General features: G+C 34.1%; 5 protein-coding genes and 1 pseudogene across 7 annotated transcripts; 3 read left to right on the forward strand and 3 right to left on the reverse strand.

Moving 5' to 3' along the window:
- The first annotated feature begins 1,113 nt into the window (after positions 1–1,113).
- LOC109804105 (large ribosomal subunit protein eL42) lies at positions 1,114–2,232 on the forward strand. Its single transcript, XM_020365880.3, has 4 exons — positions 1,114–1,299; positions 1,541–1,720; positions 1,829–1,903; positions 2,007–2,232. Exons 1-4 carry the CDS (start codon positions 1,129–1,131, stop codon positions 2,064–2,066), a joined length of 486 nt encoding a protein of 161 aa, XP_020221469.2. The 5' UTR covers positions 1,114–1,128; the 3' UTR covers positions 2,067–2,232.
- A 3,251-nt stretch (positions 2,233–5,483) lies between these two features.
- LOC109804099 (ENTH/ANTH/VHS superfamily protein) lies at positions 5,484–8,926 on the reverse strand. Its single transcript, XM_020365873.3, has 3 exons — positions 7,993–8,926; positions 7,028–7,769; positions 5,484–6,743 (listed from the first exon to the last, which is right to left on the reverse strand). The coding sequence occupies exons 2-3, from the start codon at positions 7,680–7,682 to the stop codon at positions 5,605–5,607; spliced, it is 1,794 nt and encodes a 597-aa protein (XP_020221462.1). The 5' UTR covers positions 7,683–7,769; positions 7,993–8,926; the 3' UTR covers positions 5,484–5,604.
- A 3,753-nt stretch (positions 8,927–12,679) lies between these two features.
- Positions 12,680–15,722, reverse strand: LOC109804102 (peroxidase superfamily protein). 3 transcript variants are annotated; one of them, XM_083067595.1, is made up of 5 exons: positions 15,492–15,722; positions 15,188–15,407; positions 14,898–15,080; positions 14,547–14,709; positions 12,680–13,168 (listed from the first exon to the last, which is right to left on the reverse strand). In XM_083067595.1, the coding sequence occupies exons 2-5, from the start codon at positions 15,386–15,388 to the stop codon at positions 12,744–12,746; spliced, it is 972 nt and encodes a 323-aa protein (XP_082923721.1). In that variant the 5' UTR covers positions 15,389–15,407; positions 15,492–15,722; the 3' UTR covers positions 12,680–12,743. The 3 variants fall into 3 exon arrangements, with proteins under 3 accessions (XP_082923721.1, XP_020221465.1, XP_020221464.1); XM_020365876.3 differs by having other exon boundaries at positions 15,188–15,390; positions 15,492–15,719; XM_020365875.3 differs by lacking the exon at positions 15,492–15,722 and having other exon boundaries at positions 15,188–15,485.
- A 706-nt stretch (positions 15,723–16,428) lies between these two features.
- Positions 16,429–18,224, forward strand: LOC109803876 (vacuolar iron transporter homolog 4 pseudogene; annotated as a pseudogene).
- A 903-nt stretch (positions 18,225–19,127) lies between these two features.
- Positions 19,128–20,865, forward strand: LOC145956206 (uncharacterized). The gene is made up of 4 exons (XM_083071773.1): positions 19,128–19,599; positions 19,823–20,113; positions 20,188–20,777; positions 20,860–20,865. Exons 1-4 carry the CDS (start codon positions 19,128–19,130, stop codon positions 20,863–20,865), a joined length of 1,359 nt encoding a protein of 452 aa, XP_082927899.1.
- A 347-nt stretch (positions 20,866–21,212) lies between these two features.
- LOC145953832 (uncharacterized) lies at positions 21,213–23,182 on the reverse strand. The gene is made up of 2 exons (XM_083067596.1): positions 22,223–23,182; positions 21,213–22,137 (listed from the first exon to the last, which is right to left on the reverse strand). The coding sequence occupies exons 1-2, from the start codon at positions 22,370–22,372 to the stop codon at positions 21,346–21,348; spliced, it is 942 nt and encodes a 313-aa protein (XP_082923722.1). The 5' UTR covers positions 22,373–23,182; the 3' UTR covers positions 21,213–21,345.
- Between the last annotated feature and the right edge of the window lie 2,345 nt (positions 23,183–25,527).

Here is a 25,527-nt window from a genome sequence, read left to right on the forward strand (position 1 = left end):
GCTGATTATATGACATGCTTTCTCATGTCAATATTATGGATTTGCCTTGTTCAATGTTCCTCTTATAAAGTGTGTAAACTTGTTGGATTGGATAGTTCAGTTTCTTTTTTGTCATTGGTAGTCCTATTAAGCAAAAAAGAAAAATTACATATAAAAAATTAGAGTTAAATATATAAATCATATTCAAAATTTGTATGAATAGATATTTTTAATCATAAATTATATTTTAGATTTATGATAAATAATTTATATTGTAGTAAAAAATTATTTTTATTCATTGATAAGAAATTAAAAAGAATCTCTAAAAATACTCTAATTAAAAAAAAATCTAAAAACTACTCTCATACAAAATAACTATTTGTGTTTGATATATATGTTTAATAATAAATATATTATCTAATTAAATTAAGTACTTAAAATATTTTAATTATCATAATATAAAGTAGTCTTTAATCTCTTGATGATCTTAATCCATTATTTATTTTATTGCTTATGTGAATATTAAATTATTGGAATTAATAATAAAGATTATAAAATAGATCTAAGTATTTAAAAGCAACAATTTTTTTTTATAAAGTGAAATTAAATAGATATTTATACGAATTTAAAATATATTTAAAATTAAAAATATAAATTTAATTTGAGTTCACAAACATTAATAAAGTTTGTTTTTGATAAATTTTTTTTAAAGATTTAACACTTTTATATTACAAATTGTTATTATTATCTATAACAATTAATAAAAATGATACATTATTTTAGTATCTAGATTATTTTTTTACTCTTTGTATATCTTAACTTATGTACACAACTATCTACTATTAAAGTTAACCACACTACACACTCTTATTTCATTATTTTATTATTATTTTATTTTTTAAAACAAAATAGAAGCACAAAGTGCCATATTTTCATTTTCTCTAGTATATGATAAATTTTTTAATTTCTTTATGATATTTGGTATTTGTTAACAAAATACATACGAGAACTACCATGTTAACATAATATTAATAGAGGTGTAAAAAAATAATATTAATAGAACACATATATATGTATATGTATATATATTTTGCAATTAACTAGAGTGGGTATTTGGTAAATGGCATTCTATCAGATTGGGCCTTATTAATGTTTCTTTTCAAGAAAACAAACCCGGTCCAGCCCATTCTTGCTTGTTTCCTTGTAACCCTAAACCCCAAAGCCATTAAAACGCAGAGCATTGTCATTCGTAGCTTCATTTTCGCGGCGCACAACAAAACCGTGCTTCTTCAGATTCCGATCGCACGCGCCGTCACCATGGTAACCTTTTCAGCCGTTTATTTTCTTCCATTGTTATTGTTTAGCAAGCGGTAACACTGCTATCGCCTTCTCATCTGCCCTAGGCATTTTTTTTCTTCTTCTTATTAGGTCAATTGAACTGTGCCATAGCCCTAGCTAAGTAAATTGGTTTAGAAATTGAGGAATCAGCGTCAATTGTATTAGGTCATGTTTGGTATGCTGAAAAAACGTTAAAGTAATTGTCCTTTTTGGTTATGAACAGGTGAACGTACCAAAGACGAAGAAGACGTACTGCAAGAGCAAGGAGTGCAGGAAGCACACTCTGCACAAGGTTACCCAATATAAGAAGGGTAAGGATAGCATTGCTGCACAGGGAAAACGTCGTTATGATCGCAAACAATCTGGTTATGGTGGACAAACTAAGCCTGTCTTCCACAAGAAGGTAACCCTTTTTTCCTATTTTCATATCTCTTTATGAGCCTATTAATAAGCCCATGTGAACCTTTTTTTTTTCATAATAGAAATAAGGTTTTTAATTTTAACTGAATAGGCTAAGACCACCAAGAAGATTGTCCTGAGGTTGCAATGCCAGGGTTGCAAACATGTCTCCCAACACCCTATTAAGGTTAGTGTATGGGAAGCACTTAGTGTTTTGTGGTTCGGTTTGTTTGTTTTCTGCATGGGGGGTGTGTGGCTAATGGTTTGTTATTATCTTTCATGTTGTGCAGAGATGCAAGCACTTTGAGATTGGTGGTGACAAGAAGGGCAAGGGAACATCTCTGTTTTAGGTTGAGAACTAGGAGTTGCAGCTTTTTATATTTCCGCAATGTTGGAATGTTTTGTTTCTATGAGGATTTTTCTGCTAGTTATATCTTATTATTTGCAATACATTATGTGATTTGAGAAATGAAAACTATTGCTAATATCAGTGAGTACTTGTTTCCCTTCCTTCAATGGTCAGCCATGTCTATTTTATACCTTGATACTACTCTATTGTTCCTGGGTTACCTAGTTATTTGGGGCGTTTTAGGTATGCTCCCTTGTCTCTTGGCTGCACTTTGTTGTTGCTGTTCTTAGATTAGAATAATCAGTGGAAAATACAATTAGAAAGCTGTAGGATTTATATCATCACTAGAATATTTTGGTTGTTGCTTCTAGCTCCTTATATATAGCTATTGGTTTGGAAGAGTTGTGATTAATGCATTAGTTAAACACATAATCCCATGAAGTTCGTATACTACAGATATCGATTGCGCTATTATTTGAAATTTGAACTTCAAAAAAATGAATTATCCATTAATTTGGTCCTTGAAATATTACTCTCTTTCTGAAGTAGTCATTGAACTACTGAAATTATACAATTAGTTCTTAAAGTACTATAAATCATGTTATATAGTCTTTCAAGTATTAAAAAACTCTTCAAATTAGCCTATGTTGGTAAAATATATCAATCAAGTGACTAAATTGATGGATATTGGGTTATTCAATACTTGCATACATAATTTTATCAGTTTAGGGGCTAATTAGGAAAGAAGGTGATACTTTTCCTGTGTTAAATATATTTTTTAATAGAAAATTAAAATTATTGAATGTTCCTCCTTTAGTTTGTGCTCCTTGTGCCTTTGCCTTACACTTGAAGGTAGCTATGGAGGTGAAAGGGTGCGATAATTGCTTATTGATAATGGAAATGGTTCTCTTCCCTGCCATCGTTATTTAAAGTGGCATCCTCTCCATCTCGCCGCCTTCTGCAATCGCAAGATGCCTCTTAAATCTCAATACGAATGGTGTCTACATACGTAAGATCTATTTTTTTTTTTAAATCCCGAATGTTTCAAATCTAAAAAGTTGACAAATTAATGCAGCAAAAGCCGAGTATTGCATCATTAGTGATGCAATGCAATGTTAATATTTGTTAAAATAAGAGGATCGCAAAATGGCTTTCAGAGGCAACTCGTCTGTTGAGGAACTATCCATATTATTTCTAGAATTTTAACTTAATGAATTGTTGGCCTAATTTAAGTGTATTGTTATTTAAAAAAATGTTAAATGGTAGCAACTAATTATATCCCGTGGAGGTAATTGGTGCACCATAGAATACTAGCATTGAGTAAGATGTCCACCCTAGAATTCATCATATAAGAATTCTATCATATTGATGATTTGAGTTAGAATCATAACCACTTTTTGTTGGTGGTGCTGGCCAAGCCAGCATTGTTAGCCTTTCAGCTGAACTCAGTGCATTCAAATATTAAATGAGCTCATAATATAGATATATACTTTAGCCCACAAGTGACGGTGTTTTTAGGAGAATAATTTTAAAAAGCTTTGCTAGATTTTGATGAAACTAGTGGGGGAAGTGAATCTAGTTTCTCTTCAACTAGTTCTAATGTGCCCAATTCTCTTCAATCTTCTATGAACTTATAAGCTTAAAAAACTTGAAAATGATAGATGAGGTGAGAAGGTGAGACATACCACTTAGAAAATATAAGAAAGAATGATGAAGAACTTGTTACAAGGTAGAAATCTTTTATAAAAGTTCATAAAGAGAGAATTTCTCCCACAAAGAGAATTAAGACTTTTGGAAGAGAAAAATTCAAGTTTATTTCTCAAATGTCTTAAAAGTGTTAGACCATGATGTGAAGACAAGTATATATATAAGGTTTGATAGTTTATGGTAAGTTAAATTAACTTAGGTTAAGTGTAACTTAGGTCAAGTTAACTTGAATTTAAGATTATCAATCCTAATAATAAATTCTAAAGTCGATTTTTTTTTTCAAATGTGTCATTATCTTAAATCTACGAAAGTCATAATAGTGTTTTACATATCAAGATAAGAAAAATGTGACTCATGTCACTATCGTAGATCTAGATGAGTCAATGGGGATTGTCTCTTGACATAGTATCTAAAGTTTGATTAGACAAAGTCATGTGACATGTTGACTTATTGAATAACTTATAAGACACTCTTGTCTCCTCCATGTTGGATATGCAACACACTTGCTCAAGCAAGTGGATATCCACTCATGAGACTAAGGGGTGCTCATGAGCCATTCAAACTCAATAGTCAATAAGTTCAAATAGTCTGTTTCTAGTTGCAATCCTCTTACAATACTATTTATGTCCCTAAAATAAAAATTATAAGAAAATAAATTGATATACTACTTAACAAAAAATACAAGGTCAAAAATAAGGAGAATATTTATAAGGAAAAATATTATAAAAAAGAGAAAGTATGCATAAACCAACTTGATAATGAGAAATTATTACAGTATTAAAATTCTTCAAATAAAATTGTTATTGTATCATAAGGATACTCAAGAAATTGAAGATCGTCTAAACAAGTAAAAGGTGGATGACCTTTAGGTGAACAAATGAAAGAATTAATTGCAAGTCAAGAAACTAAACTATTTGGCATCCTCGGCTACAAAGACTTAAGCCATAACATAGTGGACAACGTTGACTTCAAAGTAATTAGGATTAACAAAGATAAACCCATGATTAAGGGTAATATTCCCTTATCACTAATTCAAGACTAAAATTTATTGATACAAAGCTCATCACGATTATCATAAATATTGTCGTATATCAATCTTACTTAAATATTAGACTATCTTTTGTATATATTAATCTCGTTGATATTCTTGCAACTCGAATAATATTCGATAAAATTATAATCATAAGGTGAACCATAACTTTACATTCAATTAATAACTTTAGAATTAATATCTAATAATATTTAGATAAAATTACACTTGTAGTCCTCATTTTATCTCAATTTCATTTATTTTACCACTTTATGAGATATAGTTAGAAGATAATAGTAGAATTTAACATAAATATTAATTACATATTATTTATTGAATGTAAAGTCACAAACAATGTTATAATTTTAATAGTAAAATGATAGAGGTAAAAAAATTAAAATTTTATACAATTGAGATACTAAAATTATGAAATTAAAAATGAAAATCCAAAATCACGTATTAAATATTATAAGGAGATAAAAATTTAATTTAATGATTTTAATATTTGGTATCTTATTCTATAACTATAAAAGTTATAACATTATTGCTTTACCCATACTTCAAGCTAGCTTATTTCTATTTTCATTTTAGTTTTCATAAATTTGTCATTTAACTATATACTTCAATTTTATTTTTGAATACATATTTAGTTTGTTATGAATGTTAATAGACACATATCAATATTAGAATTCCTAATTCTTAAATAAAATCTTTACATGACGTGCAATGCACAGGGTACTCATACTAGTAAGGAAAAAGAGTAGGGACAGGGTCCCATCTAATTAAAAAAAACATGTCCTAGTTAACGATAATAGTTGCCATAGTTTTGTGGATACCCTCCCATGTTAGAATTATTATTGTTATTGGAGTGTAACTTTGCGAGTGCAGCTTGTCCTTGCATGCCATCATGTGCATACTGCTGCCACATCATCTGTTCTTCAATCAAAAATCTCTGTTTCTTCTCCATCTCAGACATTTGCACGTAAGAAGGAGGTGCCACAGCCAATGAAGCTGCAAATGGATCTAAATTTGAGCAAGAGTTAGAATCGGTCCCTGATGTAGGTGGTGCTGGCAATGCCAACATTGCTGGCCTTCCAGCTGAACCAAGTGCCACACTGCTATCACTTCCACTCACACCATATCCTTCTCCTTGCATGGCCCTATTCATTTCCCCTTGTTTATACATGCCATCCAACAACAAGGTGTCAAAACCACCACCATATGTAGGCTTTTGGTTCGCCAAGTTGGTGGCTGATTGCACCAGTGCTGTTTCCCAATCTGCACCATCATCAAATGCATGCCATGGAAGTGCTTGTGTGCCACCACCCGTTCCTGTTGCTGCTGGTGCCTCTCCATCAAACAAAGCCAACGCTAGTTTCTCCCCATATGCTTCATTTGTCACCGTGTCATCTCCCAAATTCAACAAATCACCCTCTGTCTGCACCACCTTTTCTTCCTTCACTTCTTCAACTGGTTCCTCATTCGTCTCCTCTGGTGGTGGCAGTGCCTTCATTTCATTGGTATCCTCTTCTGCTTCTGGCTCTGCTTCTGGTTGCGGCTCCGGCTCTGGCTCGTTATAAACTTCTTCATGTTTATATTCTATTGCTTCAGGTATGTAGCCTTGTGCTAGGGCTGACTTGTCCTTGATGAACTCTTCCATCACCTCTAGCTTCTTCATTGTGACCCTTTCAATCTCGGGGTACTCGGAAGAACGTGCTATTCCAATGTTCTTGGACCATCCGTAGAAGAGGTCTAGCTCATCAAATTGCTTCCCAACACGACAGAAAATGTCGTACACCTTAACACACTCTGATACTTCCATGTCAGGGAAACGATCAACTAAGATACACAGTATTTCTGCAATATCATAATATATCTGAATGCTCTCCTTCACAATCGGGTAGAGAGCCACTGTCACAATTCGGTGGTTCTTTGCCTCTCCTGATGCATTGGAATAATCATGTGATGAGAATATATTCATCATAGTGATGCATGCATGTGATGTACATGAATGAGGATATTTGATTTAGTAAAACATGTTTAATCAAGATGAAAGATAACAATGATGCACTTTGGGTGAAAAAATATGGACAAACTTAAACACAGTTCCATACGTGGTTTTAGTGTTATTTATTAATTAAAATTAGAGTGACATGCATACATAATAAAAGCTTGTATATATAAAAGTTCAACTTATACGTATAATTACGATTACAATGACAAACCTGTGGGGCGGCAAGCTAAAAATCGCTCAAGAAGCAATTGCAAATGCTGCATTTTGGAAAAGATCTGATCTAACTTCATGTCACGTAAAGGTGTGGATCTGACAATGACTTCTTTTTCTTTTTCAATATCCCTTTCCTCCTCCTCCTCATCAAAACTATACATGCTACGTCTTCCACGCCGGCTTTGCATCTTGTACTCAAGCCTTTCATCAAGATACAATGCATACGTGCGCACAAATGCAGAGAAGTCCCACGAACCAGCTTTGGAGTTGTCACGAAAATCAGAAAGGTTCAAAACGCGAGTCCCACGTCGAGTCGAAAAGAAAATTTCCTGCTCATACGCAGGATCACCCTCTACCAACAACCTTTGAATCAAAACAAGTGTTTTCAAAGCCACTGTCCAGCTTTTTGTCTTGTTGAGACGCCTGGCGAGTGTGTTAACACATGCACTTATGAATGCTCGAGAGTAACATGTTAGGCTCAGAATCTCTCTTATGTGCTTCTCTTCAGCAGGGTATTCATCGTGCCTTGTTGCCTTCACAATGGCCACGTCAAGGTCAGCGAGTGAGGTGCTGCTTCCAACCTTGGCTAGGCCTATGCTCGTTTGATCCTTCACTGCCCCAAGGGCTCTTCTGAGTTTGGAGCTTGGAGGCATTTTTTTCTTTTTATTTTCTTCAGGAGTTTGGGACCTCAATGTTCTTAACTTGGCTCAATATGATAAAATGTGTTCAATATTGCTACACTGCAAATTTTATTAAATTAGCTTGTAAGTGTCATCATTTTAACATAGTGTGTTTAAACTATATATGATAACTTTAAATTCTTGCATAAATTTCTAACATGAACTTCGTTATAAACATACTAGGTGTGGGTAAAAAGTTTAAATCTATGAAGATATTTAGTTTCATTAAAAAAACTTGAATAGAAAGGTGAGTATAAGGGATGATGGAAAAGGGGGATTATACCTGTTTGTTGAGCACCAGAGGATAGTAATTAAGATTTCCGAACGGATAGTTATTGTGGTGTAATCACAAATGTTATGGTTTGCGGATTTTTCTGCAAATATAAAGTGTATTTTGTCGATACCTTCTGTTTTTAGACGGAAATGAAAAGAGTTGGACGAGGAACGAAAAGATGGATAGTTGTTTCTATCTGTCTTTGGATTCCTCTTTCTCTTCTGTTCTTCTCTCATGCAAGCATTACAACGTAAGCTCAAATTGGATAAACATTGCCCGTTTTCGTCGCATAAAAACGTGGGAACCAAGGAATTATAATGACATTGATAAATTATGCATTATCCATTAGAAAGGATTTGATTCTAAATCTCTAATGATGACATTCCTGGCTTTGCTATATTTGGTAGGAGAAATGTTTAGCTTTATAGATTTTTTTCACCCTTTGACCCTTTCAACGCGAAGGTAACCAACAAAAGTTTTTTAGAGGATGTTAAAATTTCTAACTTTTTTTATAAAATTTTTCACAATCCAATTATTTATCATATCGAAATAACTTTTCTAATTGAGAGTGAAAAAGACAATTTCACGTCATATCATCATATTCATTTTAACTTTTCTAATTGGGGGTAGAAAAGAAAGTTTCACATCATATCATCATATTCATTTTACTACGTTAGATGCCTAGATCTCCATTTATGTGTTTGAATTACACAATAACAATCTATGTAATGAAGCATGAATATATAAATAACATAAGCCTTCTCCCTAGGATTGGAAATGAGTTGAGGTGAGATGAGTTCAGTTTAATTAGACTTAACTCAATTCGATAACACGACTCAACTTCTAACTCGACTTGAGCTTAATATATTTTTTCTTCAATTCAAGTTTATAAGTAACTCATTAGCTCGAATCAAACAAACCAAGACTCAATTTTTTAAATCTTAAACATTTTAAATTTTTAATTTAATAATAGATTTTAAATTATTTAAACCCGCACATGACAAGTCTTCTGCTTGTCATAACACAATAAAACCCTAAACAGTTAATTCCTAACGACCAGTAAGAATCTCAACATGGATACCCCTTAATATTGTATTCTGGCACATAATTATCACACAATATAATCTTTACTTATCTAAAATAATATATTTGCTAATTAATGACAATATCCCTACACAATCACAAGAAGATATTTTCAAGATATCATGCAACACCATCAAACATGTATATGGGGCACCAAATATCATACTACCCAAACCTAATTCTTCACCTAAACTCCCCTCTAACTTAAGTATCAGAGTGTCTTTTAAAGTAGTCCCCCACCCTGTCTCAGACAATGGAGCAAGGACGTCGAATCACCTTGGAAGCACTTGTAAGATTCTAGTAAGAACATTTAGCGTCCATCATGAGGCCAGAGTGAAACTATTATTTGACCACACATGACTTCCACCCAAGACCAAGTAATGAAAGGCAATGTAGCCTTCATACACACCATCACCAGTGGATTTATCGATGATGGCCTCTCCAACTTGTCACGAAAGAAACATCTCAAGGCCCTCGATAGTATGGTCGTCACACATAATAAAACGTTTAGATCGCTACCCCCTATTACTTTCACTGACGACAATTTTTCATGGATAGAGACCACGACAATGTTGTGGTCATCTCAGTCCAAGTTGTCAATTGGGAAGTACAAAAAAACTCTTGTAAACTAAGGAGGCTCGACTAACATCTTGTATTGGAGAACTTTCTTCCAGATGCAACTACCCCAAAATATTATCAAGTCGCATAGCAAATCCTTGTTGGGATTCACGGGTCACGCAATCAACGCACAAGACTACGTAGAACTCTTGGCTAAATTCGAGGAAGACGAACACACCAAGTCAGTGCATGTCAAATATTTACTATTATAGGACAACCCATCCTCAGCACCCTAGGCACGATGATCTCCACACTCCACCTCGTCGTCAAATTCCCAACTAAAAACAACATTATAACCACAATCTGAGGTGATCATCGCATAACAAAGCATTTTTTTTTTTTAATGAAGTTTGAACCTACAAGTTCTCAAGAATAAATTTTAATAACACACTCATATACTCTTTTAACACACTCAAATACTTTTTTAACACACTTTATTATTAACTTAAATTTATTGATAATTACAAAATTTTGCAAGTCTTACATTTAATAAATCCTATTGATTTTGTAATTTTTAATTAATTTTAATTTATTATAAAGACTGTAAAAGTGTGTATTAGAAACTGTGTTCCTCCATCAATCCTTTGAAATTAAAAAATTATACTATGAAGATCTCATTAAATGTGAAGCATTCTGTTCCTAGCAGGATGAAAACTTCAAAAGTTGAAGATATCACCTTAGGCTACAGAAGAACTACTGAAAAACTCCCATATATCGTAATGCTACCAATAAAAAATGATACAACTTCTAAAATATTGCATTCACCTAGAGTCTTATCCATCTAAAATCCTACCTGAACATTTATAAGGTTGCCCAGAAGGCTATTGCAATGTAAAGTCTGAAATATTTCCCAAGACATTAAAACAAGTAAAAGATTTGATAGATCATACAATCCAACTTAGATTGGATAGATAAAATCAAGAGAAAAATTGTGAACCGGTGCAATATGAAAAACTGCTTCCAGCATTATAGAAAGCACTGTATAGCTTATCATTTTCATCAATGAAATTATTAGTAATACCTTCTTAACATTATTCTGTTGTTTCCAGTCTACATAGCTATATGTTTCTTTTAGAAGAACTTTATTCATTTATCCATAGCTCAAACAGAAAGCAGAAGAGCAAATAAGGTGATGCTTGCAAACAAGAATTGATATGCAATCCAAAAAACCGAGTTCTAAATCCTAACTCAATATAAATTCTTTCTAACAGCTTTTGGGCTTGCTACCTAGATTTGGTTTCAAACTAGATTTTCTCCTACTATACTTTAAGAAATAGCTATCCTTGCATCGTTGTTCTTCCCTATGCAATGCAGAATCTGCTTGTTTGAGATTAAGTTCCCCGCCACTATCTTCAGTGAAGTTTATCGGCCGACAAGAACAGCTTCCCTCCCCTTCCTTCACCAGCTCTTCTCCATCTTTTGAACCAGTTTCCATGTCACTTAAGCCAATGCAGAGAAGATTCAGATCAGTTGAAGAACCACTATCCAGAGATCCTACAGAAACCGAAGGCTCGCATAAAGATTTACAAGTATCATTATGTTGATGACCACCACCATCATTCCTTGAGTTGACACTAGAAGTAGAAGCACCCGTCTTTGGAGCATCCGAGTAACTTATGCAGCAACTCTTGGGCAAGCTATTCAAATGTGGATGCAACTCGAATGTCAACTCAGAACCATCAAGAACTTTAACAGCATCAATCTTGGAAGGCTCTTCCCTATTTGCTACTAAAGTCTTGGTTGCCCCCTCTCTAGCCCTAGCAGCAACCTCAACATTCTCCTCCATTGACTGCAAAGCCCTAGAATTCCCCTTCTCTAACATACCGCTACCATTTTCCCCACCCTTAAGTCTTGATTTTCTTCTTCTTGAAATTGCGACGTGTTTAGGAATCCAACAATCGACACAGACAGAAAAGTCAGGAGCATAGGACCACGGAGGGGCGTTTCTGTACTTGAAGAAACAAGATTTGTGCACAGAATGGTGACACTGACTGCAACGAAATGATTCGGGAGACGCTCCGGAAAAACAATAGGAGCAAATTTGGGAAGATTGGACTGAAGAAAAGCACTTTTTGCAAAGAAGAAGAACGCGCCATTCGCTATAAAGGAGTCGGAGTGTGTTCTTACCTGTACAGAGGTCGAATTTGAAACCACAAGCGTGACATTGGGTTAAGTTGGGCAAATCCCTAGTTTTCTTCTGCAGAGGCTTTTCCGCTGACTCTTCCCCTGCCTCTGTTCGCTTCTTCGATTCCACGACCTTCATCGCCCACTCAACCTTTTTTTAATTCCTCTTGCCAAATCTTTCCACTAAATCTCCTATTTATTATTAGATGGACAATATTATTCAGAATTCTTTTTTATAAAGTATTAAAATTATTTAAAAAGAAAGAAATGTTAGATAGTATGATATTACTGAATAAAAAAATTAGGATCGTTCTTGAAAATAAGAGAGGTGAGATAAATTTTAAGCACTAGTTAAGATGAAATTAAAATTAAAGTGCTTATTTACAAAAATGATAAAACTTAAAAATCAGTTATAACACAATTAAAACTTATGGGGTCTATTTGTTAATAAGATAAATTAAGATAAAATTAAAGTACCTATTTGTAAAAGTGGTAACATTTAAGAGAATTAAGCTTTTTTCTTTATTTTTGATATAAAAGATGAGGGAGTATAATTTTATAGATCGAAGTCTCACATTCGAAATATTGAGTTGTTGTTGGCAGCGTATAATTGTTAGTGTCTCTACTCATGCAAGGAAGGAGATCTAGATACTAAACCTTGTATCAAAGGTGAATACAAGTGAGTGAAATGTAACTCTAATTTTAATTGAAAATAAAAAATATGGCTGAATCTAAGTTTTTATAAAATATTCATATATTCATATTCATTTTATCGGTTAGGATACTCATTCACGCATTGAATCACAATAACAATAGATATAATGAAGGGGGAAAATATATAAATATATATATATATATAATAAAAATAAGATAACCAGATCGAAATCACACATTTTATTATAAATATATGATCAATTGTTCAGTACATATTTAGTTCAATTGAATGCTGAGCACACACGTCTAATCTCTCCAAGAAAACCTGTCTTGACACCAATTTGTCCCATATTCACAACAGACTCAACAAAATCAGCCTCAAAAGAAGGTTCAAACAATGGACCAAAGGGTGAAAAGTATGAGTCAATGACATTCTTAGTGGCTATGTCATCATTGAGCCTGGCATCAGATTCTAGCACAGCAAAACCTTCCCTTATGTTCTTCAGAATGTTTACGTCAAATTTATGCTCACTCCCTTCGTCCATGGCTAACCGAACGTTAACGTCTCCATTCACAGGGCACCTTGCCTTTAACTTTGGAAGAAAGTTTGGACTAATTGCTGGGTCTGATCCTCCACCACCTGGGAAAAAGTTGTACAGTCTTCTAGTCATAAAGAAGCACGCTGTAGATCCAATAGTATGTGCACCTGAAATATTATATATTTTTGCACAGGAATGTAACATGTCAACATTGTTAAAAATAAATAAATAATAATTAGTCATTTAAGTTTTATAATCATCAATGAATTAATTTAATCTTTTTAATTACCAAGCACCAGTATAATCTAATAGAAGACACATTGTCACTTAATAATTAAGTTTTTTCTTCTTATATAAGAAAAAGACTAGTTTACTAGTAATGCCAAATTAATAATGTGTTGGTATGAAAACACGTTTTCTCTTCTTGCTTATTACGTTAACTTATATTTTTCACTTTCGTGAGCTTCTACTAGCAACTTTTCCATAAATCCAGTAAATAGGTTCTTCATCCATTCTCACAAGAAAGTGAGAAAAATAACAAATAAGAGAAAGAGACAAACAAACAGATAGTATCTCTATCAATATGGATTACAACTGTAACGCTGCATGTGCACCATTTGTAATATAAGACCTGCCATCTGCCACGAAACTTTAGGCAGTCAATGAATTAGGTGAAACCAAACCAATGGAACGAAAGCTAGCGCACATAGTAATTATTGTTACCATATTTTAAACTTTTTATCAGTAAAATATATCACCTAATTTTTTTTAGCAACTGCGCGTATTATAAATATTCATTATTACTAAACAACAAAAACAACGACATACAACCGATCGAATTTGATACAAATTTGTGAATTGAATCAAAGGTTTATCAGGTATCACACGCATACACATTTATCAAATAGATAATCTGGTAGATCCTTCTAACAAACATTATCCTAAATGATTAAATGAAACATATGGCACTGTTCAGAATCCTAGGTACGTACTAAGACCCCTGTTACTTTATAATTTTGTTAGGCCTGTATCATGCACAATAAATAAAAAAAGCAGTCACTAAGTCAGCGTTTCTTGAATCCGGAAAAGTTGTCTAAATCGGAAGAGATTTGTTAAAATATGGCTTCATACCAAATACAATAATATATTTATTTTCTTGTTCCATCACACTCATCTCTCACACTTTATCTTTCTTCTTTTCATACTTGTCATATCTGTGAAAAAAGTATCATAAATTCCTTATATAATTAGAATTTCTCTTCGAATAATTCTCTCAGGACTTCACCGTCAATTTCTCAAATTGGGTAGAAAACTTCTTCATTGCTTTCATTGTATTTTAAAGAGGAGTGTATGTAACTATAAATAAAATAGATTTATCTCATATTAATTGCATGTCTTGTTGTAATTCGCTTTCCTTCGGCCATGGTTCATATTACTTTACCTCTTCAACAACCATGATCTCACCTAATCGGCATGACAAAGATATGTGTGTTTGTTTATTTGTGTAAGTTGTGTGGGAGAGAGAGAGAGAGAGAGAGTACATACCACTGAGAAGAACAAGGTCTTTCACTGTGAGGCCCTTGTTCATAAACTTGGTCTTGAGTAGCTGAATTGAATCACTAACATCTGGCATGTCATCTGCTAGCGAAACATTGGAAACCAACCCATCTCTTCGCCCTGTTGGAACTTGATATGATGGTCCATTTGCCTACATATATATAAAATATATGGAAGTACCATCAAATGTTTTTCCAAACATAAACATGGTGTAGCAGCTAATTAAATTGCAAGCACGAACACTTGAATCAACGATAACCATTCAATCTCTATGATAGAGATATGAGCATGCAATAAGAGAAAAAGCATCAAGTTAAATAGAAAGGAGATAATTAGGACCATGACTATGGCATCTCTGGCTGCCAATGCCACTGTGTCTGCACAAGAAACCACGCCGGGGCAAGACCCTTCCAACTGTGCCTTGGCTCTTTCTATCACTTCAAACCCTCTAACCCCTTGATGTCCAAATGCATGTCTCTCAGATTGTGGACCATTGTCGATCAGAATCGAACCATCACATCCCTGAAATGATCCAATCCATGCATGTCACCGAATATATAAAAACAAAAGATAGTGAAAAGAAATATTAACATATAATTTATATTGTTAATTCGTATACAAATACATGCCTCAACAAAGCAGTCATGAAAATGAAGTCTGAGCAAGACAGCAGCCATGTTGGGGTCAGAGAGAACAGCGTCTCTAACAATGGCATTGACAATGGAGTCTACTTGAGGACATGTGTTGGAGTAGAAACCCACTTGAAGCTGACCCTCAGAACCCCCAATAAAGAATGAGAAGAATAAGAGAGACAAAACAACGGGCACCATCACTGCAAGTGCAACAGAACTATATGAAATATAAGCTAGCAGTAACAGTAGCACACTAACATATATATATATATATATATTAATAGATATATGTCTACTCTACCCAAATGGTAATTTTAAAGTGATCGATGCTTGCTATAGTGTTTGGAAGAAGAGGTGAAGATTGAATAAATATCAAGCAGCAGGTGGTGGGGCTGGAATTAATAAATAGACATAGTAATTTAGATTGCAGACGGCATCTTGCAATTTAGTTGGCGACGTGTCAACTGCGAGTGCATGAGTCTTGTGATGTCCCTTCTTTTCCTTTTGTTCACTTTCCCAAGTCAATTCTGCATCGCGCTTTGATTTTGATTTCTCTTTTTCTATCAAGAACTGCAAGAGTCAGCTTCACGCACTTCAACCTCTATTTTCCAATTACAATTTTTATTTGGAAACACTTCTTCATTGCTTTCATTGTAGTAATAAATTGCATATTAAAGTTTTTTCTTCAACATTCAGCGTAATAAAAGATCTATTTAAAAAGCCAATCATTCAAAGCATACAAACATCTATTTTAAAAGTTAATATTTGTCAATAAATTATTTTTTTATGCACATCGATTAAAAAAAAATCCTTAATCATATATTTAAAGAATAAAATTATCTCTTAATCAAGTCTAGATATACTCCTGTTTAACAATTATTTATTCCTTCTTCATAATTATTCTTGTTAAATATATTAAATGAAAGTCTTTTGAACTTAATATATTAGTATTTAATTTTTAAAAAAAATACATAAAAATCTTTTAATATTAAAATTATGGTTCAGAGGGAGAAATTATTAAGTAAAATTTAATTTTAATTAAAAATTTGGTACAGTAGGAAATTAAACGGCGAAAACAGAAAGGAAACTAAATTACGTAAAGTGAATCAAGTTCCAAAGTTTCTAAAGCAAACTCAGGATGTTTGTCCTCATGTTGTGAATGTTGACACATTTGTAACTTCTCATCAGCTGTATTGTTGGCTTCTCTAACAACTACTTTAAACTCCACGAACTTCTCAATGGCTCTTATCGCATTGATGCAGTCGGATTCACAGGACACCAAGCTCCTCCTCAATTCTCAGCAGTTAAATAAACCATGTTTAGTGGCCAAAAGCTCAGCTCAGAAGGAATCTCCTCCATTACCCTGACCTGCAAAGCCTGAAATTCACTGGTCATTTCCCATATTCTTTTTGAGAAGGAATACTTTATTTTCTGTAGATGAGACAGCAATTAAAAGTCCCCCCAAATTTATTGAATATGTGAATAAATCTTTTATTACTTGAAGTCGTTAAAATTTAGAAGAAAAAAAATATTCCAACAAAAAAGTCCACCCAAATTAAAGACAATTTAGTATATTATATTGCATCATCAAGCTATTGAAATTTCACTTAACCATGTTGAGATTCCTATCCATACAAAACCAAGCAAAAAGTTGAAGGCAAAATTCAATGGCCCCGCGCAGCTGTGTTGGGAGCTAATGATGGGTTGATCTCAGTTGCATCAATGATGATGGGTGTTGGAGTTGTTAAGGAAAATATCACATTCACAGCCATGCTTCTTGCTGGCTTTGCAGGCTTAAATGTTGGGGCTTGTAGCATGGCAATTGGAGAGTTTGTCTCTGTGTACGCTCAGTATGAGATAGAGATGAGTCAAATTAAAAGAGATAAAGATAAGAATAATGGTATAGTGGTTGAAGAAGCTCAAAGAGAGAAACTTCCAAATCCATTTGAGGCTGCTGTAGCATCAGCACTAGCATTTTCTGTTGGTGTTGCGGTACCACTGCTTGCAACTGCATTCATAAAGAACCATAACATGTTGCTGTGGCTAGTGTGGCATTGTTGGTATTTGGAGCAGTGCTTGGAAAAACTTGTGTCACCAAATCCTGTGTTAGATGGCTATGGCCATAACATTTGGCCTCACCAGGATATTCGGCTTTGCCGAATGAGATGCATTACTTTACTTTAAGTTGAAAATTTATTTTTTTTTCATATTTTCTTTTGAGTACTTTTATGTGAATATTTTTTTATCCAAATAAGCTCAAATAATGTCTTCGGGAGATTTAGTATACATTATAATTAGTTAAAGAAATGATAATTTCCTTTCAAATTAAGGGTTAAAGAAAAATCACAACAAAATTAAAAAAGTATTACGACAATTCTTCGAATTTTTTACCTAAATATTATTTTTTTTAAAAAAAAATACCCAAATAACCACTGTGCAGGTTTATTTACACAGATAGAACTATTCACTGTTCAAGCTCAGAATTCGGTTCCCGGGGAACCGAATTCTGAGCACCAAAATGTATTTTTTTTTTATTTTTCAACTCAGAATTCGGTTCCCGGGGAACCGAATTCTGAGTTGCTTTTATATATATTTTTTTTTTTCGTGTTTGCAGGGGAGATGTGGGCTGACGTTGGAAGCGGAACGGCCCGTTCCGAAATCAGAACGGGCCGTTCTGCTTAAAGAAACAGAGTGGCATTTGTTAACGTGAAACGGGACAAGAACGGGCCGTTCCGACGTTAAGAATTAACGTTGAAATAGATGTTGGAAGCGGCCCGTTTTAAACAAATTGTTGTGGCCATTTTTTTAACCTGGAACGGGCCGTTTTTGTTTTAGAACAGCCCGTTCCAAGATAGAAATTTACACATATTTTTTACTCCTGGAACGGCTTAGGAACGGCCCGTTCCAGGAGCTGTTTTTACAAAGGTTTTTTGATTTGGAACGGGCCGTTCTGGTTTTGGAACGGCCCGTTCTAGGTAAACAGTAAAAACTTGCGTTTTTCTATAAATAGACCCTCTCCCCTTCATTTTTTTCACACGATTTCAGATTAGCTTATCTCCTTTATTCCTTCCGTGTACTCCTTTTGAATCAGTTTCTTAGAATCACGTTAATTTCCTTTAAACCTTTCATAAAATGGCTTCTTCAATGTTCGTTATTGTTCATTCTGATGGTTCCATTAACCAATGTCCGAATGAAGGAATCACCTTCTCTTCTCCATCTGCAAAATTAGTTCGTATCAACAGAGGAATTACTCTAGAAAGGCTTCAAAGAGTCATCCACAGAAAGCTACATCGACAAGATTCTGAGAGGGTGGCTAGCATACATTTTCGGTACCCTATTAGACTTGGCCCAGGGGTTAGTAACTATACCTGTGTTGAGTTGACGGATGATGAAGACGTTGAGGCAGTTTTCAATGTTCACGATTCTAATCAACTTCAATCAGGTATTGAATTATATGCTACATTTACTACAGTTGAATCACATGCACCACAAGTTTCACCTTCACGTTCACCTTACGAAGTTTATCAAAGTTACCAGTACACTAACCCATCTGGCCCTTCTTATGATATCCCCTCCAACTACAACATTGAGTCATACACACAGCTTTTAAGTGGTCCAATCATGGACCTTAATCAAATACCTTCTCAGCCATTTGAGCAAGCTAGACCTTCTGCTTCTCAACCCAATGTTGAAACCAACATTGAAGATGATGTTGTTGTTGGTCTCCCAACAGAAAATGTCTTTGATCCTTTTAGCGAGGACGAAGACGAAATTCTCTCTGCACATGAACATGATGATGAAGAAACCCTCCCAATTCCAAATAATCCACCACTACAACCACAACCAGTAGCCATATACAACCCACCTCCACACTTTTTGAGAGTTTCCCAATGAAATCCAACAAGACAGTGAGTATAGCCATTTGTTGGAGCGTGATATGGTTGTGTATCCACCTGGAACACTATTTGTTGGCCAACGCTTCCAAACAAAAGAACAAATGCAGGATGCCATAAATAGATTTCACATTGTCAACCATTGCAGTTACAAGGTTAAAAATTCAAGCAGTAGTAGGCTTGTTATGGAATGCGTTCACCACAACTGTGCCTGGAGATGTCGTGGTATATTGCGAACCAGGGAACAACATTGGGAAATCATGATCCTTGAGGGCCCCCACACATGTGTTTCCCCACTTATCTCCCAAGATCATAATAAATTGGGATCACAAATGATTGCTCAAAGCATTGGTGAAATTATTGAGGTTGATCCATCGGCATCCATTTCAACCATCATAGCCCACATCAAGTCCACCATGGGTTATACAATTAGTTACAGAAAGGGATGGTTAGCCAAGCAACATGCCATTGAGAATATCTTTGGAAACTGGGAGGAGTCGTACAACAAATTACCAGGTATGTTGCAAGCAATGCAAATGTATGTTCCAGGTTTTATTTGGAAATTAAATACGCAACCGGCTTACCAAGGTGAATTATTGGACGAGGGGAGTGTTATCTTCAAAAGGTTATTTTGGACCTTTAAACCATGCATTGATGGTTTTGCCTTCTGCAAACCAATTGTACAAGTGGATGGTTACATTTTTATATGGGAGATATAAAGGTACACTATTGGTTGCAGTTGCGCAAGATGGTCGCAACAACATAATTCCTATTGCATTTGCTGTTGTTGAAGGTGAAACTAGTGATGCATGGTTTTTTTTTCTGAAGAACTTGAGGCGGTATGTAACACCGCAAGATGGGTTGTGCCTTATTTCTGATCGTCATGAAGCTATTCGAAGTGCATACTCAAGAAATGGAAGTGGCTGGACGGAAAATAATTCTGTTCATGTCTATTGTATTCGACATATTGCACAAAATTTCATGCGACGGTTCAAAAATGCAGCACTAAAGAAGGATGTCGTCAATATGGGTAAGTTTATCATTACTTTTTTTAAAGCATTTGATTATTACTTTTAATTATTTAATAATTTCATTATTTTGCAGCCTACGGGATGACTGAACCTAGATTCTTTTACTATTACAACATAGTAAGAGATACTAATGTTGAAGCAGCTCAATGGTTAGACAACATTCCTAGAGAAAAATGGACACTAGCATGGGACAATGGACGACGTTGGGGACACATGACAACAAACCTAGCTGAGTCAATTAATTCCGTATTGAAGAAAACACGAAATTTGCCAATTTGTTCCATGGTAATGGCCACATACACTCGTTGCAACAAGTTTTTCGTTCAAAGAGGTACGGAAGTGGGCGCAATGATTAATGCAGGACATGTCTACTCGGAAATTGCAAATAAAACTATTCAAGATGCACAGTCTAAGGCAAATACTCATAGAGTTATCAGCTTTGACAGATCAAGCAATAGATTTCTAGTGGAAGAAACGCAACATTCGAGAGAAGTTCGACCAGCTGGGAGATTTGCGGTAAGGCTTGATGAATTGTGGTGTGATTGTGGCAAGTTCCAAAAAGTTCATATCCCTTGCTCACATGTGCTTGCTTCATGCTTACATGCACATCATGACTATGAAAGGTACATATCTCCCATATATACCTTACAACAAGTTGCAAAGGTATACGAAGGACAGTTTGGAGAGCTTCGACATGAAGATTATTGGCCTACTTACACTGGTCCAACTTTGTGGCCAAATCCAGAACTGAAGAGAACTTCGAAGGGTCGACCAAAGTCCACCAGGATTAGAACAGAGATGGATATTAGAGAACAACATACTCATGTCAAAAATTGTTCTTATTGTCACACTCCTGGTCACACTAGGAAGACATGTCCGAATATTAGTCATGGATGTAGTTCCCGCCACCAATGATCAATATTGTTGTAATCAGTTGTGTTTGTGTTAAAATCGTATATTGTGTTAAAATCGTATATTGTGTTGAAATCGTATATTGTGTTGAAATCGTATATTGTGTTGAAATCGTATATTGTGTTGAAATCGTATATTGTGTTGAAATCGTATATTATGTTCGCAACAATACTTATAATTATAATAGTTTATAACCTTCTTAGTCTAGATCGCATGTAAAAATGCATAATATTAAAATTCATATTACATTGATAAAGACACATAGTACATTAGAATAAAAAAACAATAACATTAACATAGAGTGATTTATATACATTTTTCAATCTCCGTAATGGTGTCCAGTTCCACAACGAGGGCGACGTCTATTACGGCCTGGATTACGCCGTGGAGGTTGTTGCTCAGAAGGATTTGCTTCATCATCAACCACCGGATGTTGAAATGGTGCTGAAGAACTTCCAGGTTCATTACCGAATTGTGGACGGTAAAGAGATTGCATGTATGATTGTGCTGAAGATGGAGTTCTAAAATCTACTCCAAATAAATTTGTAAAAAAATCCTCTGAAGTTGTTGCAAATGAATGTCGTCTGTCAATTATGTTTTGTTCAGGAGTGACGTACTGAGGATTTGATACATGTTGACCAGTCTCTTCATGCGATCGCATGGAAGTTCGACCAGTCTCAAATGTTGTGGAAGTCCTTCGTTGTTGATGGGTCCTTGGATCTTGTAGTAGTCGTGGCACAGATAAAAAATAGATGGAATTGGCCATGTACCATTCCATGTATTCTCGTGTGTGAAACAGTGGGCCTTGCATTGGATGACCCATCAATGTGTGCTCACGTCTATTGTTCCATATGTCGATCCACTGAGCATGTCTTGTAACCCAATTTTCATCTTGTCTTCCCCTCATGTCAATGTTGTGCAGGTTATCCAAATTATTCGGTGGAGAAGGGACATCCTGGAAGAGACGAAATTGCAATTTCACTCTATCAGATTGGTGCCATTCAACAATTGCAAAACAAATAATGGAGGTGCATGATGTCCATAGCAGAGCATCTCTATATGCTTGCATCGGTATTGCTGTTTGCAATACTCCATATGGCGCCCATAAAAACTACAAAAAAAATTAAACTTCTTTAGTTAACATATTATGCTAAACAAAAGAAAAAATAAATAAAACTTTGATTTTAAAGAGTTACCTGATCATTCTGAATGTGATCAAACCTTGATCTATATCCAACAACATCATTATGAGGTACATTTTGAAAGTTTAAAACTCTGCCCCCGCTCCATTTACAGACTAGAGGGAATGATGCTGGTAACCTGGAAATAGGCGCAATATATGGCATGCGATGTCATGCCCAAGATTGTAACAGAGATGCACAACCACCCATTGTTTTGCTACTAACATTTGTAGCTCTACACATTTCCCTATATAACATAGCTAAACAAGCCGACCCCCAACTATATCGTCTTGTTCTTCTAAGATTTATTAATAAAGATAAATACATAAGATGTACCTTATTGCCTGTTTTGTCAGGCATCAAAACACCTCCTATTAACCCTAATATATATGATCTACAATGTGCATCAAGTTGTTCTTGAGATGGCTCCTCTGGTAATTCTAACATATTATCTCTTAACCACTTTAACTTAATCATAGAGCCAATTAGTGACTCACCTTTAACTGGCATGATTCCGAGATAGGTGGAGCACATTTCCTCCCAGTCATATAATGTTGGGCCAATGACTGGTAAACCATCAACTCTTAAGCCAAGTTGAAGTGCAACATCCTCCAGTGTTATGGTGCACTCTCCAGTTGGAAAATGGAATGTATGAGTCTCAGGTCTCCATCTTTCAACCAAAGCTGTGATTAATGCGTGATCCACTTTTAGATGTCTGAGCTTTGCAACCCCAGAAAAACCCACTTCCTCTAGTATAGGAACAATTAGAGGGTGAGGTTCTGGCATTGAATGACAGTAAGAACAAATAATATTCTCAGTCTCCTGCAATAATAATTACCAAAATTAGTACTAATTTGTTACAAGTTAATTGAAATTTAAAGTATATAACGAAAGTGCTGAACTTACAGTTCTACCAATGAAAGCAGACCTATGCTCATTTTGCTTCCACAACAACATTTTTGATATAGTTAATAAAAATTGAAGAAAAAAAAATTTTCTTACTATCAAGGTGAATCAGAAGCAGTACAAATCGCATCAAAAAATGAAGGGGAGGGGGACTATTTATAGAAAAACGCAAGTTTTTACTGTTTACCTAGAACGGGCCGTTCTGGTTTTGGAACGGCCCGTTCCAAATCAAAAAACCTTTGTAAAAACAGCTCCTGGAACGGGCCGTTCCTAAGCCGTTCCAGGAGTTAAAAAAATGTGTAAATATCTATCTTGGAACGGGCTGTTCTAAAACAAAAACGGCCCGTTCCACGTTAAAAAAATTGCCACAACAATTTGTTTAAAACGGGCCGCTTCCAACATCTATTTCAACGTTAATTCTTAACGTCGGAACGGCCCGTTCTTGTCCCGTTTCACGTTAACAAATGCCACTCTGTTTCTTTAAGCAGAACGGCCCGTTCTGATTTCAGAACGGGCCGTTCCGCTTCCAACGTCAGCCCACATCTCCCCTGCAAACACGAAAAAAAAAATATATATAAAAGCAACTCAGAATTCGGTTCCCCGGGAATCGAATTCTGAGTTGAAAAATAAAAAAAAAATACATTTTGGTGCTCAGAATTCGGTTCCCCGGGAACCGAATTCTGAGCTTGAACAGTGAATAGTTCTATCTGTGTAAATAAACCTGCACAGTGGTTATTTGGGTATTTTTTTTTTAAAAAAATAATATTTAGGTAAAAAATTCCAATTCTTCTGCACTTTCAAATATATATAATTCAATAAAAGAAATGCATGTGTGTATGAATTTTTCTTATTAAAAATAATAAGGAAGATTTGTGTCATTCATTAATTATAACACTTACAAAAAATTTAGAAGAAAAAAAACAATTTGTTTTAACTTTGATGAGTGTGTTATATATGTTTGAGGAATTAAGGATGCTTAAACTACTAAATGAATTTTCAAAAAAGAAAAAACTAACTTTAACTGATATGTAATTAGAACGGTTATATTTATGATTTAACATGATAAAAAAAAATTAAAAATTAAATATATTTTAAATTTTTAAATTTTTGTCAATTTTTATTTTTAGTCCTGAACAAATTTTTTTTTATAACTTTTATTTTCTTAAATTTTATTAATTTTCACTTTTAGTCCTTGAATTTTTTTTGTCAACATTTTGGTTTCTATCAACAAATTTTTTTGCTTATGTGGAAAATGTTTAGGAACTAAAATTAAATAAAATTTGTTCAAAAACTAAAAACAAAAATTCAAAAACTAAAAACATACTTAATCCTAAAAAGAATATCATTTTCAAGTTGAATACTTAAAAAATTTTGAAAAGGATAATTTTACTTGCAAGCACGGATCACTTTGCATTTTAGCTACATCACATCTAACTTCTAGAATAACTATACTTTGTTATACCTATTTAATTGAAATATTCCGAAATAATATTCACAGTTTTTGTTATAAAAATATTATGAATTATTATTCAACGATTTTTTTTTTGTACACTATTTCATGAATTTGAAACAATAATAACGGGGACACAGTAAATTTAGTTTAAAGCCTTTCATGTCGTAGGCATGATTGAGTGATGATAAATAACTACCGAGTTTAATCTAGTAGTAAGAGTTTAATATATATATAAAATTATGTTTAAATATAGTTATCGATTAAAAATACTGATAAAAATCATTGTAATACTTGTAAATAAATAATAATTAAAGACAGAGATTTCGAAGTCGAAATAAATCAATGGTTATTCCCTTGTAATGTTTGAATTTGAATATATATATATATATATATATATATATATATATATATATATATATATATATATATATATATATATATATGAAGAGTAACTGCTTATGGAAATTGTGTGTATGAAATGAGAAAAGTTAGAAAAATATTCTTTTCAACATATTCGGAGTCAAGTTTATTGAAAATTTTAAAACTTCAGAACTTGGAAGTCTATCACTCTATTTAACTTTTTGATTTTGCAAATTTTAATAAATTTGATGAATAAGAGGGTAGGGTGTGTTAAAACTTATGACACCAAGACCACTCATATTATACCTTCTTGATCTTACAACTACTACTGGCTTTGCAAATCATACGAAAAAAATTATTACCGAATAAACAAAAAGGAAAATGAAAATGAAAATTCATTTGTAGACTCTCTTTCTCTTCGTCTTTCTTTAATGTGAATGTTTGGTTACAATATAGAATAGAGGACCCTAATTAAGGTTGATTTTTTTCTTCCTTCATCTTATTTTTACGTTCCTGCTGCTATAAATGAGGAGATTTTGTCTTTTTCTTTGTACTTTTAATTTTGACATCTTGTTACTCTTCAAATTGGAAACGAATACTC

The sequence above is a fragment of the Cajanus cajan genome, chromosome 1 (genome assembly GCF_000230855.2).
Source record: "Cajanus cajan strain Asha chromosome 1, NIPB_CcT2T_4, whole genome shotgun sequence".
Lineage (NCBI taxonomy): Eukaryota > Viridiplantae > Streptophyta > Magnoliopsida > Fabales > Fabaceae > Cajanus > Cajanus cajan.